Consider the following 14,749-nt stretch of genomic DNA (forward strand, 5'->3'; position numbering starts at 1 on the left):
CAAAGGAGAATTTCAAAATTTTCCAAAATTGGAAGTGTGTGGAAATCAATCTCATGGCCTATAAATAAGACCCACATTGCTCAGAATTAAGGACCTCATGCCCAAGCTTTGAACCTGCAACCCCAAACCCTCACCATTGAAGGATAAGCTTGAAGATTTTCTTTGAAAATCGAGTTTCAAATCTCCAACAGTTTTGAGATTGAAACTCCAAGAGTCTATCCCTTTCCTTGATCCATTTCACTTCCATCAAGCATCTGAAGCAATGTCAAGCATAATTGAAAGCAAGATCGTGCCAATCTAAAGCTCCATTGAAGGTGATTTTACAGAATTTTCATCTCTTCGATTCTCCCTAAATTCTTCACCATTCTTGTTGATTTTTGGTTGTCTGAAGTCCTATCAATGTAGGCAAGAAGATTTAGTTGCTTTGAGGTTAAATCGAAGCAACTCAGTTCATGATCCTCAAAATTCAAATCCCTGTATCTTTTTATATACTTGGAATTGGACAAAATTGAGGCCAGATTCATGCTCCTGAGCATTTTTCCTTCAAATTAGTGTACTCATTTTTCAATTTTCATAAGGTTTGAGTTGGACCAGTCCGGTGGTCCTCGCCGGAGAAGATGGCCGGAGCTAGGGCTCCGGTGGTGCGCTAGATCAATCTAGGCCATCTGATCTATTTGAATTGTTTAATCTCACGTGTCCAAACAGATTACCATGCCTGCAACGCGTTTGAATCGTGTGCATGTGGAAGGCGCACTTCCAACCATCTGATCTGCCACCTCAATTAATGAAGGTGATAAGATGACTCTCCTTTTTTGAATTTATGATTATTTCATTTAATCCATTATTTTTAATTAATTCATATCAATTTCATTTTTAATCCAAAAAATATAGTCAAAATTTTCAAATATTTTCCTCTTTCATTTTCTGAATTAAAATTATTTTTTGGATTAATTTTGATATTTTTCATGAATTAATTATTTTTATGCATATTTTTAATTATTTAAAAATACTTCTGACTTTTCAAAAATTATGAATTTTTTCGTCTAAGGTCCTTTGACCTTGTTTGACCTAGGATAAATCTCTTGGCCATTTATTTGGTGTTTTGAAGAGGTTTTAGGTTTTTGATCAAACATAATTCAATTTAAATGCATTTTAATTTGATTAATTGTGTAGAAATTGTGTTGAGCCATTTTTATTGACTTGTGAAGTTTGACTATGTGTTTGAGCCTTGGTCAAAGTTGATTTGACTTTTGTTGGATTAAAATTATTGGATTTAGGGGATTGATGAAATTTACATTTCATCTCCCAAAATGAATGAATGATTTTAATTTGATAAAATTCCTCCCATGACCAATTTGTGTTTGTCTCATTTCCCTTCCCTCTTCATCTTCAATCCCATTCTATTCCACCCCTTTCATTGACCAATGACGTCTCAATATCCTAAGACTAATTGGTTCATCAATAACTTTGTATTAGATGAACCAATACAAGTATGAATGAGATTAAGTGCATCCTTTGATCATTTTATTTTTGTGTGTGGTATGTTTTAGTAGTATGGTTCATTATACCATATCTCTAACATGCATTAACACCAAAATTTCTATTGCCCGACCTCAGATAGTTGTGACTTCTATATAAGTCCAATTACGATTGCTTAACATAACGCTAAATTTTGACCTAAAGGCATATCAGTCTAGTAAGTGAGATTGTAAGTCTCCACCCTTTCATGGTATTGTGTGGAAATTTGGCCTTTTTTCCTATCTTTGGAAGGTGTCTTGGTTCAAGGATTCATGCTTTTGAATAGAGGGTTGAGTGTTCTCCAAAGAATGACTTAATCAATTGAAAAGCAAAACTTCACTAACATCTAATCAACTAACATTTGACTAACTTTTATTATTATTGCTTTTAATTTCAAGTCATTTACTTTATGCAATTTAAATTCAAGTCATTTACCATTTCATTTGCCATTTTACATATTATTTAACTTGTTTATGTTTATGCCATTTCCACTTTGCTCACTTGAGCCACATCTTGTGATTGTATATATTTGTTTCTGTATCTTGATTGTGTTTGTGGTCATAGGACCTCAAAATACCTAATAAACAACAAAAATCCTAAAAAATGTTTGTCTGGACTGTTGGATTTGATCTGAGCTTTGGACTTAGAATTAGGCAACATTCTCTATGCAAAAAGGACTTGGCCAATGCCAACATTTCTGAAACCAAGTTATTGTGATTTGAGCCTTCATATGAAGCAAGTATTGGGATCCACTTGAGTTCATCTACTACCATTGGCATCCTTGCATACAAACAAGGTCACCTCTTGGTCCTTCCCCCTCTCATCTTTGGGTTTTGTTTTTGCAGGGATCATCAAACACCTCTTTATTGATGTTTTTACCTTTGTGTTTATATGTTCATTGTTTAGCTAACCACTAATCAAAATATCAAAATATGTTTTCTTTAAGTTTATTATGCAAGGTAGGGCTTGTTATCAAGAGCGTCAAGCATGATTCCTCAGCTAGGTTTTCTTTGATTCCTCATCAAGGTGTGGCCAACCATTGATTCTCAAAGGAGAAATCTTCAATGCATGATCTCAAATGTTCTAAGGCATCTTTCAATCTCATTTTGATCAAGAGTACATCAGAGTTTTGTTTCTTACTTCTCAAGGAAAGTCAAAGGTTCATGTGTTTGTTTCCATGCCTTCTTCAATAAGTAACTTCAAAATTTGAGCAAATTAATCAAGAAACATTCAAGGAAACCTTATTTTGAGTTCATATGATCATTCATGTACCTTTAAATACAAGCAAAGTCTAAGTACATAAGTTTGTTCCAAGTGGTTTGACCAAAAAGTCAACATTTAAAGTCAAGGTTCCAAGGATCACAACTCCTTCAATTCTCAACATTTTTGAATGCTTATTTTTGCATATGGCTCTTATCAACATCCTATAAAACTTATCTTTACATGACAAGAGCCAATTATGCATAGAGGATCATCAAAAGTTTGGAGACATTATAGGTCATTTATGGACTTGGTGAAATTTGACCTATTTTCAAGTGATTTTTTCTAAACTTTCAAGATTCATAACTTCTTCAACTTTCAATATTTGAGGCTGATTTATTTTTCATAATATCATTTGTGATGCCCTCTACAAGTTTGCTTCAGTGATCAAGGTCAAATTATGCTTGGAAGGCCATGGAATTCATTGAGACATTATAGGTCATTTTTTAGCCATTGAACACTTGAATTTTTTTAAAGTTAATAACGAGTTTTTCATGCCAACTTTAACATGCCATAGATTTGTGCTCAAACATCAAAATTCAACCTTTCTTGGCATATTGTAATCTTTGTTATGATGTCAACACATTTAAAAAAGAATGGGATCAAAAAGCTTCCTGAGTAGGATGACCCATTGGGTTGAACATGGTGACTTGGAGATGAATAAATTACTATTGCCCGAAATTTGAACTTCACTAATCTCAATTCCAAGCCAAATTAGCATGTGTTTTGGATCTAAACATGTTTAACCAAGTCTCCAGAAGTTAATTGACCTTTGAAACACATCATTTGACTGAGTTTTAATGAGTTGCAAGTCACATTTTTCTCACATTCAGATCAATTTTGTTTTGCACGAATTCAACACCATTTCACATGTATTTGGATCCAAACACATTCCCTATAAATAGATGAAGATACTGCATCCATTTTCAAGCTTTGGAGAGCCAAGAAATCCCTGCTGCAACTTGAAATTTTCCAAAAAAACTCAACTATCGTGTTTTCAGTTCCAACTTATTTCAACCCAATTTCTTGATTCCATTAGCATCTTCGACATCCTCTGAATCTTTTGTAACAATTCCCAAGCTCTGAGACCTTCTGAAGTGCTCTTACCAGATCGAGCCTCATCAAATTTTGATCACCATTTGGACAAGGTAGTTATGAGCACCATTTAAACTAAAACAAGTTACCACATTGTAGTGGTTCACTCTCTGATGCTTTCCTCTAACTTATCTGATATTGATTGATCGTGTTCATCATTTTATTTTATTTTTCGTGACTTGCTTGCTTCTGAAACTTCTCTGAAATTCCCCTTGCTCAATTTAGATAAATGAATTTGGAGCATATGGTTGAGTTCAGGATGAGAAGAGGATCACAATGGTGGTGGTCTTGTGTTCTGAATTTACCAAATGATGAAACTCCGATGAGAGTCCATCGAAAAAGATGGCCGGAGTGTTCCAGGTCTTCTGAGTTTGGCCAGACACGTAGGACAAATGAAATGTTTTCATTGGTTCATTTTGAATTGGATCCCGTGTGTTGTTTATATGGCATTCCATCGTGCGTCCTAACCTGAGGAGTGTTGGTTTAGCCACATCAATTAATGAGGCGCGATCCAACGCTCCGTGTTTTTGTGATATTTAATTATTTTTTATTATTTTTAATTGAAATTTATTTCAAAATTCATAGTAATTTCATTTTTCACCAAAAAAATCCCAAACTAATTTCTAAAATTCTCTTTTATTTTTCTTCATCTGATTTTTTTTTATACTTTATTTCACTGATTTTCTATTTTTTAATGAATTTTCTCTTTTCTCCTTTGTTTTAATTGGTTTAAAAATACTTTTCTGCATTTTTAAATTCTGAAAAATTTATTACATTCTTCTTATTTTATTTCCAACCTTCCATAATTTTTTTGGCCATTTATTTGGTGTTTTGAAGGACTTTATAGATTTTTCATTTTATTTCTATTTTAAAATTCATTTAAAAATACTTTTGGTGTATTTTAATTTCATTTGATTGCATTTTATACTTGTGTGACCTTTGTGGACTTCTATTAGCCTTGGATCATGATGGTTTGAATCATGAGTCTCATCAAACTTAATGGATCTTGGGTGTTGATGGGGTGAAAACCCTAACCCGCCAAAATGGATGATTGATTTTGATGATGACTTGATCAAACCTTTGGTCCAATTTGGGTGTGGCTTCTCTTGTCCCCTTCTTCTTCATCTCATTCTTTTTCCTTTTTGATCAATTGGATAGCTTGTGTCCATCTTGTTCATGATGTGTGGATTGGTGCTTGATGAACTTTCATCATTTCAAATCTATCTCCTAATTGATCATGGATCATTTAAGGTACTTTGGAGTGATGCATAAACTTGTCCTAAGTGTCATAAAGTATGGATTGAAGTAATAGACCATCCTCCTAGCCTTTGTGCTTGATCATTCTTTATTTTCTTTTTGTGTGGCATGACTTTGTGAGAATGATTTACATATCATTTCTCTAGAATGTATTAACATTATTATTGACCAACCTCAAATAGTTGTGACTGCTATATAAGTCCAATTACAATTGCTTAACATAACGCTAAATTTGTCCCGAAAGCAAAAGCATTTTTATAAGGGAGATTGTAATTCTCCTACTCCTCATGGTATTGTGTGAAAATATTGATCCTTTTTCATTTGTGAGAGTCAGTTACATACCAGTTGATTTTATCCAAGTTGGAGCCCTTCTCATAATGATGTATGGGTTCATGTTTTCATGCTTGTGGATGAATAGTTGAGTCTTCTCCAAAAAATGACCAGGTCATCTTTCATTTTTTTATTACTAACACCATTTACTAACATTTTATTGTATTAATTTTTACTATAATGTCATTTATCTTATACTCTTTTATTTTATGCCATTTACTTTATACTTTATGTTTAGCATCCCATATCATAATATTTGTGATTATGTCATTTGTTTGGTGTCCATTTGGACTTTTCTTTAATATCCTTGTATAGAAAACATTAATAAAGAAAAAACCCTAAATATTTTGGTTTCCTTTATCCATGGACTTTAGGTTACTATCCTTAGCATTGTTATAGAGTTATGGACTTAGAGCTAGGACATTGACCTTTAATTTGGGAGATCGCGATTTGAGACCTTGGAATTCATCTGATGCCTTTGACTTTGGACTTTTCTGTGAAGATTTGGTTTGGTTATTTTGGTTTCATCTGATACATGGATTATTATTTACTTATTTGGCTTGGTTGAGACTTAATCCAAAGGAGGGAATTCTTGCTTGATTTGTGTAATAAAGCTTGCTATCTCTTGGTTAGATCTTTCCTCCCTAGCTTTTACTTTATGCTCTAGGATAGTCTTTTCTTCTCCTCTCTCTCTTTAATTTCCAATTATTCTCCCTCTTTTCAAAAATCCTCTTGTTTTCTAACTTGCACCATTTTCTTAACAGACCTTGACTTTTTGTCAAGTGATTTTGAAAAACTTTTCCTAATAAATGCTAATCAATTTTAAGCATATTCAGACCAATTTCAAAAGACTAAAAAATGCATAACTCATTTAAATCATTTTTGTGTCCTTTGTGCATTTTTCCTTTTAAAACTTTTCTCAAAGTTTAGACATGAGTCATTTCCATAGTTGAGATATAATTCTCCTATCCCTATAGTATTGATGACAATTCTTTTCCATTTGTGAGAGCTAGTGGCATACTTGTTGATCCTTATCCAAGTTGGAACCCTTCTCATGATGGTGCAAATATCTCATACTTGTGGGTGACTAGTTGAGTATTCTCCTTAAAATGACAAAATGTCATTCCATTAAAAATGAATCAAAACAAATATCTTTGTTATTTTTACCATGAACTACGAGGTTTTGATCCTCTATTGCACTTTATTGGTACGTAGGCATGAGGCTTCAAAAGTGTTAGCAAACACAAAAATTAAGAAAAAAATATTTCTTTCCCTATCTCTCCAATCTTTTGCAAACAACACCCTTTTTAAAACTAAAATGTACATATTTTCAAAGAGGTTCCCATGGAGTACCATGGATGTTTAGGGTGCTAATATCTTCCCTTTGCATAACCAACCCCCAGACCCTTATCTCTTTTTATTAGTTGTGTTTTAAAACTTCTTCGAGTTTTGTTCGTACTTTTTCCCTTTTCCTTTGGAAACAATAAAAGGGAGATGGCGATTCTTGCTTTATGAGTAAAGTTAATCAATAGCTTAATCTCAAAAAAATTTACCGCTACACGTAGGATATTGAATGCTTAGGTTTTTTTTAATTCTTAGCCTAGTTTATCATTTATTCAATTGGTAGCGATTTATCACACAAGGTTAGGTTTGTTAGAATTGGTTCCTAATCGAGCTTTAGTGATGATTAAATTCTGAGAAACTATTGAGGTTAGAATTCATTGATATTGAATCGTTATATAATTATATCTCGTAAAATATACAACTGAATCAATTGATTACCCTTGAGTATAATCATAAAGCTATCTTTGGTATTTGTGAATTGGTTAAGTGTTAAAGTGATCAACTTCCAAAAGTATAATCTTCATATTTTCGCTTTAAATCTTATGCGCGCATTTCTGAAAAGCCTATGATAGTCCATTTTGGAGGATCAAATGAATTTTATAATAGTTTTTATTAAATTGCCAACTCACCCCTATAAACTATTCATTATCCATATTCTCACCCAACATGAGGGAGGAAGACAAAACCACCTATGCAAAACAAAAAAAGGAAGCTGGCCACCCAACATACCCCTAAATGCCCAACCACCTGAGTGAATACCACTTCTAGCCTAATAGAGAAACTCCCAAATCCAGAGCAGGAAATGAGCCCACTTTCGCACCAAGCTCATCATCAAAGACATCATGTCATTAACTGTCTATCTTTTCCAATAAAAAATAAATTTATTTCACATTTTCCAAAGTGTCCAGACCACAAGATTCCATATCAAAACTAGATCTAAAGATGATTGTTTACCTTGACCCATACCTTTAAACAACACTAAAACTAAACACGGAAAATGTCCAAGCCTCAAATGCCCACCTAAAAACTCTATACCAGATATCTAAGGAAACCTCACATAAGACAAACAAATGACCTATTGACTCCACCCGCCCCATGCACACTCCACACCCCAAATTAATAGAACTATACATAATTTGATGCCTTAGGAGATTCTGCCTAGTCGACAACCTATTATGAAATAACTGCCAAGAGAACACTATGACTTTAGATGGGTCCCAAATATTCTGAATCCTAGAAAGGCCCCATAATACCCACTATAACCTAACCTCCCTAGTACTCGCCAAAGCTAAAATATTATCGTAAGCAGATCTCACTGAAAACCCCGATGTTAGATCTGGATTCCAGACCCAAGAATCCTCTCGGCCTTGTCTAACCACACCTAAGATAGTGATGAGAAAATCCTAAAAAATATCCTCCTCCACACAAGGAAATCTCGTCCCCACCTAAAACTCCAAACCCAGAACCCTTCCAAAGAACCCAACGCTCCCTACACCTGAGATTCTTAATCGAAGATTAGAAGTAACCTGTCAAAAGACACATATATGGGATCACCCAGCCAAGATATCACGTTCAAACCTAGTATTTTGACCATCCCTAACCACCTTAACACAAGAAGAAGCAAACCAACCAATCACCTGATCAGGTGGAGGGGAAACCCATCTCAACCAATGAGACATCCTCCTTAGGCCTTATTCTCTACCCTCTAAAGTGGATCCATAACTCTAAGACCCATACCTATCCGAACTAATATTGTGAGTGCAACTTCGTTTAGATGTATTTTGTATGATGTCAAAACTAAGATACTTTAGCGTTAATATATATTGGATGATATCCTCTGATTCTTTATGTGCATCTTAGAATTAGGAAGCATAAAAGAATTTGGAAACAACTTGGAAAAGGTCTCATGCATAAAAAATACATGAAAAATAAGTTTTCATCAAAAATGCATGAAAAATGAGTTTTTTTTATGAAAAATGCATGAAAAATAAGTTTTTGTGAAAAATGCATGAAAAATAAGTTTTGTGAAAAATAAATGAAAAATACGTTTTTGTGAAACTTTTGTGAAAATTGCATGAAAAATAAGTTTTGTGAAAAAATTGTTTTATAGGTTGACACATGTTGTCTATAGGTTGACACATGCTGTCTATAGGTCGGCGCATGCTATCTACAGGTTGACCTATAGAAACTTTTTCACTACTATAGGTCGACACATGCATTCTATAGGTCATCGCGTATGTTGCAGTATTATAGTCTGTAGCTTTTGTTTTATGTGATGACTCCTCAGGTCGACACATAGGAAACACATAATTGTTACAGGTCGACGCATGACCTTGAACAGGTCGACGCATGCTATTTACTGGTCGGCGCATAGATTTTACAGATCGACCTATACGACAATTTTTTTGAAAAATTCATATTTTCTCCAAGCTATTTGCATTTCCTTTTGCCTTAAATCACCCATGCATATAAATACTTCACACATGCATCATTCTCTAGTAAGGTTCTAGAGTGAGTAAAACCTACATGAATCCAGGATTTCAAAGCATCTCATCATCTTCAATTCAATTTATGCATACACACAATCAAACTACACATAATCATTTTTTGATTGGGTTCCATCTAGATTAGGATTGATAATGTCCAATTAGGTTTGTTGTACCACGAATATTGGGTTGTGATCTTTTAGGGATTCAAATAAGAAAACTGAGGTGGGGTTTTCCTTCAAGATCTTTAGGGTTTGAAGGTTTTGGACAAGATTGTACAATTCAGATTCGATCAAGTTAAAGCCTTGAGAATAGGTGTGTCGGTAAGGGAGTAGCGTGAAATAGTGGATCATGCTGACAAATCTTGGGTTCAACAAGAGTGCGGTTGGGATTAATTCATCCGGGTGAAATCCTTGAGACAAAGAGGTTGTCCAAGGAAGTATCAACGACAGGTGAATTGAAGCAGCATTGTTGGTGACTTGATAAATCTTTGATCAAGGGTTTTGAAGCTGCTAGAGTCAAGAACAAGCTTATGATTTGTGGGATTTGATTTCTCATCTCTTGTATTCATACATTTTCAAAGTAAGATATATTATATTAATATCTTAATTCGAATTCGAATTAAGGGCAGACGTACCCATAACGAGGTTGATTGGGGAAATGTCTAAACAAATCCTTGTGTACTCTCTTTCACTCTCTTTAAATTTTGGTTTACAATTTGTTGATTACTTTGATCTTTTGATCAACATTGTTTGGATAATATCTTTTGAATCATTTGTTAAATTTGTGTTGTTGTAGTAATCACATACCATTTGATAGTGATTGGATTTCTAAGAACTACAAATACTATACTAATATCCAAACTTTGTTGGTCGCACACAAAGTGTTCGACAAATTGTCTCAACTAGTTTTTTGTGTGTTATTAACATTGGAGATAGACCTTTACTATAGTAGATTATTCATTCTGTTGTTTAAAGTGTTATTAATCAACTTATGGATTATTATCCCTTCCTTCTTTGGGTTTGCATCCACCGGAATACCTAAGTACTTAAAAGGCAGGGTACCCTATTTACATTGTAAATAACCTTCAGCCATGTCCCCAAAAGACCTACCCATATTAAAACCAAATAAACAACTCTTAGCGAAGTTCACTTTAAGGTATGAGGGAAACTCAAAACTTCTGAGAACCGCCTTAATTGTCAAGAGGTTCTGAACTGACAAACCCCCACACTAGCACCCATCATAATCCGCTTTGAAACCTTCAAAAACAACAGCCTAGACCGTCTTTTTCCAAAGAGACACTCAGTCCCTTCACTACTAGAAGAAAGAGGAAAAAGGATAAAGGGTATCCTTGCTTCAGACCATTTTGAATACTAATATCCTCCATTGGTACCCACTCACCAAGACAGAGAGGCTTCCCGAAAATACATAAGCTCTAATCCAAGCTCTCCGCCTACCATCAAACCCAAATTTCTGCAACATATACTCAAGGAACGACCAACTGAATAATCATAAGCCTTCTCAAAATCCAGTTTAAACACAAAACACTATTTCTTAAACACCTTAGCAAGATATAAAACTTCATTAAGAGAAATCACCCATCAACTAGCTATCCACCCTTAATAAAGGCCGATTCCTCTGAGGAAATAAACTTTCCCATTAGCATCGCCAGCCTAGCGGCTAACACCTTTTCCACCATCTTTTACAAAGAATCAAACAAGAAAATATGTATAAAATCTTCCAACTCTAAAGGAGACTTAACCTTCAGAATAAGGGCAACAAAATAGAAGGTAAGACTCTTCAGCAACACTCTATTCTAAAAGCCTAGTTAAACATTACGTAAACCTACACTTTAATTAACCCAAAATAATTCTTAATAAAATAAAAATTAAAACATTGAGAATAGATTCTTGGACTCCTTCATCCCAACCATCACTTCGTCCTCTTTTGAAGGAAAAAACCTAACAGAAAGGGACTCAACCTCAACCGGCGAGAGACAAGGAAGAGAAACCCCGTCTAGGGGCTTATACACTTCAGAGTCAAAGAAGCGCTTTGTAAGGTACCTTGAGATCTTCCCTCAAACATCAAAAACCTTATCCAATCAAATATCTCTCACTCACTCACAGAGCAACCAAATATCTTCCTTCAACCAAGCCAACCTAGACCTCTGAAAAATTTGGGAATCACAATACCAGATAAACTCTCACAACTCCCGACAAACAAACGATTTACTATCCGACTTCTTAAAAAAAACTTGATCTTGGAGTCCCAGTCTCTCTTTCACATATATTACTTATAAGTTAGACAACTAACAACTCATAAATTATATATAAACTTATACCACATAAGCTGTCAAAGAATATCTCGTGATTTAAATTTGAATAGAATCCAAATATTATAATATTAATTACAATATCGAAGTAGCAAAATGAAGAATATATATATATATATATATATATATATATATTATATATATATATATATATTATATATATATATATATTTAGTCCAAATACAAAGAAAGGTGATTGGTTTATGTCAACAGTACCAGAAGGATGCCACGGGTTTAAGCAATCATGACATGGGACCAATACATGTCACATCTATCTAAAAACCAATACATCATACACGTATAAATATTTAAGCATTCAAATTAGACAGATATTTCAAAAGCAATAATATTATGAACTTGCACAAGTATGGTTTGGCGCATCATCATAAATAGTAAAGCAGAAAAAGAGAGTGCAAGTCTTTATCTTCATATATTAATTTGTTGCTTATACGACTAAGATATTCATTCTCTTGGCGCCAATTCTGGACTAGCTGAAATCCTCACGCCAAGGAAATTTAAATAGTTCTCAATGGAGTATGACCATCCACCAAATATGTTACAAAATATCTACTTTAACCCTTAGGTATAGTTGCAATAAATGATAATAAATATAGTTTGACTATATCTATATAATATACTATTACTACTATACTCAAATCATATACTACATCCGTAACTATTCCACAGATACGGCACCAACACTCTGATACGTCTATATCGATAATGATTTGAATGGGATCTTTTTTTTTTTTCTAGAAGTGTCGATGCTATCATATTGCAGGATATTTCGGAGAGATTATTAATTGTGATTCAAATAGTAGATTCATGTTGAAGAACACAATTCACAAGCAAGCTAGCTAGCATTCCTTTTGTCTCCCGCAACATGGTAGAAAGAGCAGTGGCACAGATTAACATGTTTCTACAGATATGATCACATGCTCATTTATTTCTAAAATACATGTCAGCATTAATAATAATATTAGGATTAATACTTATACAATAACACAAAATTAATAATTAATGACATACAGAAGGATCCAGCATCAATATTACTCTCATTTTTCCTTACTTAATTGATTGATGACAGATGGAATAATTATAATTTAGAGCAAGTGGCAAAGTTAACCAAAATATGAAATATTATCATCACTTGAAATTCTGGTATAGCTGTTGGGATCCCTCTGCTGGTAGTATATGGAAGAAGAGGAATTAGAGGTTGTAGGAGGTAGAGGCGGAGGAGGAGGAGGAGGCGGCGGCGGTGGAGCAGCAATTGAAACAGCAGCAGAATTAGAAGGGAGCATTGGAACATGATGAGAAGAAGGTGGTAGCATATTCATATTCATGTTCATATTCATATTATTCATGTTATTCATGTTGATGTTAGCTGCTTCTCTTAATTTGTATTTAAGTATTTCACCTCTTAATACATTGAGTTCACTTTGTAAAGATTGAACCTGTTGTTGTAATGCAGAAATTGCACCCATGCATCCATAAACTGGATCTCTTAGTCTCACATTTGCTTCATAAACAAGACTATTAGCTGCATCTGCTCTAGAACATTCTGCTACCTCCTACATAAAACAAGTTCACATCAATGATTATGATCATCAACTATATATATATATATATATATATATATATATATATATATATATATATATATATATATATATATGTTTTCTAATTATAACTATATGTGTTTAATTATTACCATTAGCATCTTGGAGACATTGCTGGCACCAAAAACTTTGTGAACAGAAGCAAATTTCTGAGGTTCATGGGGGGAGAAATAGGGAGAAAAAGGACATTCTTGAGCACATCTTCTTCTTAAAAGCTTACATGCTGCACAAGGGGTTATAGTATTTAGGGTTCCTGGTGGACCTAACATATGTCTTCTTCCCATCTGAGGAGAAGAATTTGAAACATGATGATGATGATGATCTCCTTCCCTTTTGATCTTCTTTCCTATCTCATCAAATCTCTCCCTGCCATCAAATTTGATTTTTATATATCAACAAGTCATTCACAAACAAAACAGCCAATATGGCCGCAACAAAACGGTATCAACAGGTACCGATATTGATACCGTTATTCACCCTTTTTAATTCATATCGTGACAACCGCAAATCATTGTCGCAATACCGACCAAAATTGCAAAAATCACTACGCGAGCTACCTTTATTTAAAAACTTGCTATTAAATATTAGTGTTTTACAAGAACAAAAAATCAAAATTTTGCTATAAAGCACTAATATGATATATATTTTTGATATAAACTATAAAATGGAGACTAAGAGTTAAGAGTTAAAAGAGATTTTATGTGTGTTACCTTTCTCTGGACATTCAGGCATGCCCTCTGAGAGTATGATGAAGTAGGAGTCACTTATTATGGAGAGAAAAGAGAGTGAGAAAGAGAGAGTTTCTTGCTAGAGAGTCACACAAGGTAAGTAGAAGAAGAAAGAAAGAAAAATAGAGGTAGAAAATAAGTGTACTTAAAAGGCAAGGTATATACAAAGGACATAAATGTCCACCTACATTTATAATGTATAAAACAAATATTGACAGAGAGAAATACCAGAAAGAAAGCGTGTGAGAATTTTAAGAGTCATATATAATATGTGAGAAAAAAGACAATTATTTTTTTTTCTTGTTTGTTTTGAACTTTTCTGGTTTATCATAGGTACGAGGATTTCATATTATTGAATACTATTATCAAATTAGACCAATACCTATAATAACTTTACATGAACAAAAAAATATATATATATATATATATATATATATATATATATATTATATATATATATATATATATATATATATATATATAATATATATATATATATATATATATATATATATATATATATATATATATATATATATATATAGTTCATGAAGAATATATTATATCATTGTTTGTATAAAAACCAGCTGAATGAATGGTTACTCACGTGTGAGTTCTTAAATGTGTTTGACTTTAGCCATGCATGTGGTTCTTGCTTCATATTGAGGTAGCTGGAGGACAGGTCTACCATTTTTGCAGTCTCTATACTTATAAATTTATTACTATAAGCAATAAATTGAGTATGTTTGTGTTAATATTGGTTATTCTTATTCAAGTAAT

The 14,749-nt window shown here is 33.4% G+C and overlaps 1 protein-coding gene across 1 annotated transcript; it reads right to left on the minus strand.

Annotated features, from left to right (window-relative positions):
* Positions 1–12,029: 12,029 nt before the first annotated feature.
* On the minus strand, positions 12,030–14,162 carry LOC127080539 (LOB domain-containing protein 15). Its single transcript, XM_051020857.1, has 3 exons — positions 13,952–14,162; positions 13,334–13,607; positions 12,030–13,193 (listed from the first exon to the last, which is right to left on the minus strand). The coding sequence occupies exons 1-3, from the start codon at positions 13,963–13,965 to the stop codon at positions 12,744–12,746; spliced, it is 738 nt and encodes a 245-aa protein (XP_050876814.1). The 5' UTR covers positions 13,966–14,162; the 3' UTR covers positions 12,030–12,743.
* Positions 14,163–14,749: the final 587 nt, after the last annotated feature.

The sequence above is a fragment of the Lathyrus oleraceus genome, chromosome 5 (genome assembly GCF_024323335.1).
Source record: "Lathyrus oleraceus cultivar Zhongwan6 chromosome 5, CAAS_Psat_ZW6_1.0, whole genome shotgun sequence".
Taxonomy (NCBI): Eukaryota; Viridiplantae; Streptophyta; class Magnoliopsida; order Fabales; family Fabaceae; genus Lathyrus; species Lathyrus oleraceus.

Coding starts and splice junctions, on each gene's coding strand:
- LOC127080539 (XM_051020857.1), bottom strand. Junction 13,194..13,333: donor ATGTCTCCAAGATGCTAATG/GTAATAATTAAA, acceptor TGTTTTATGTAG/GAGGTAGCAGAATGTTCTAG.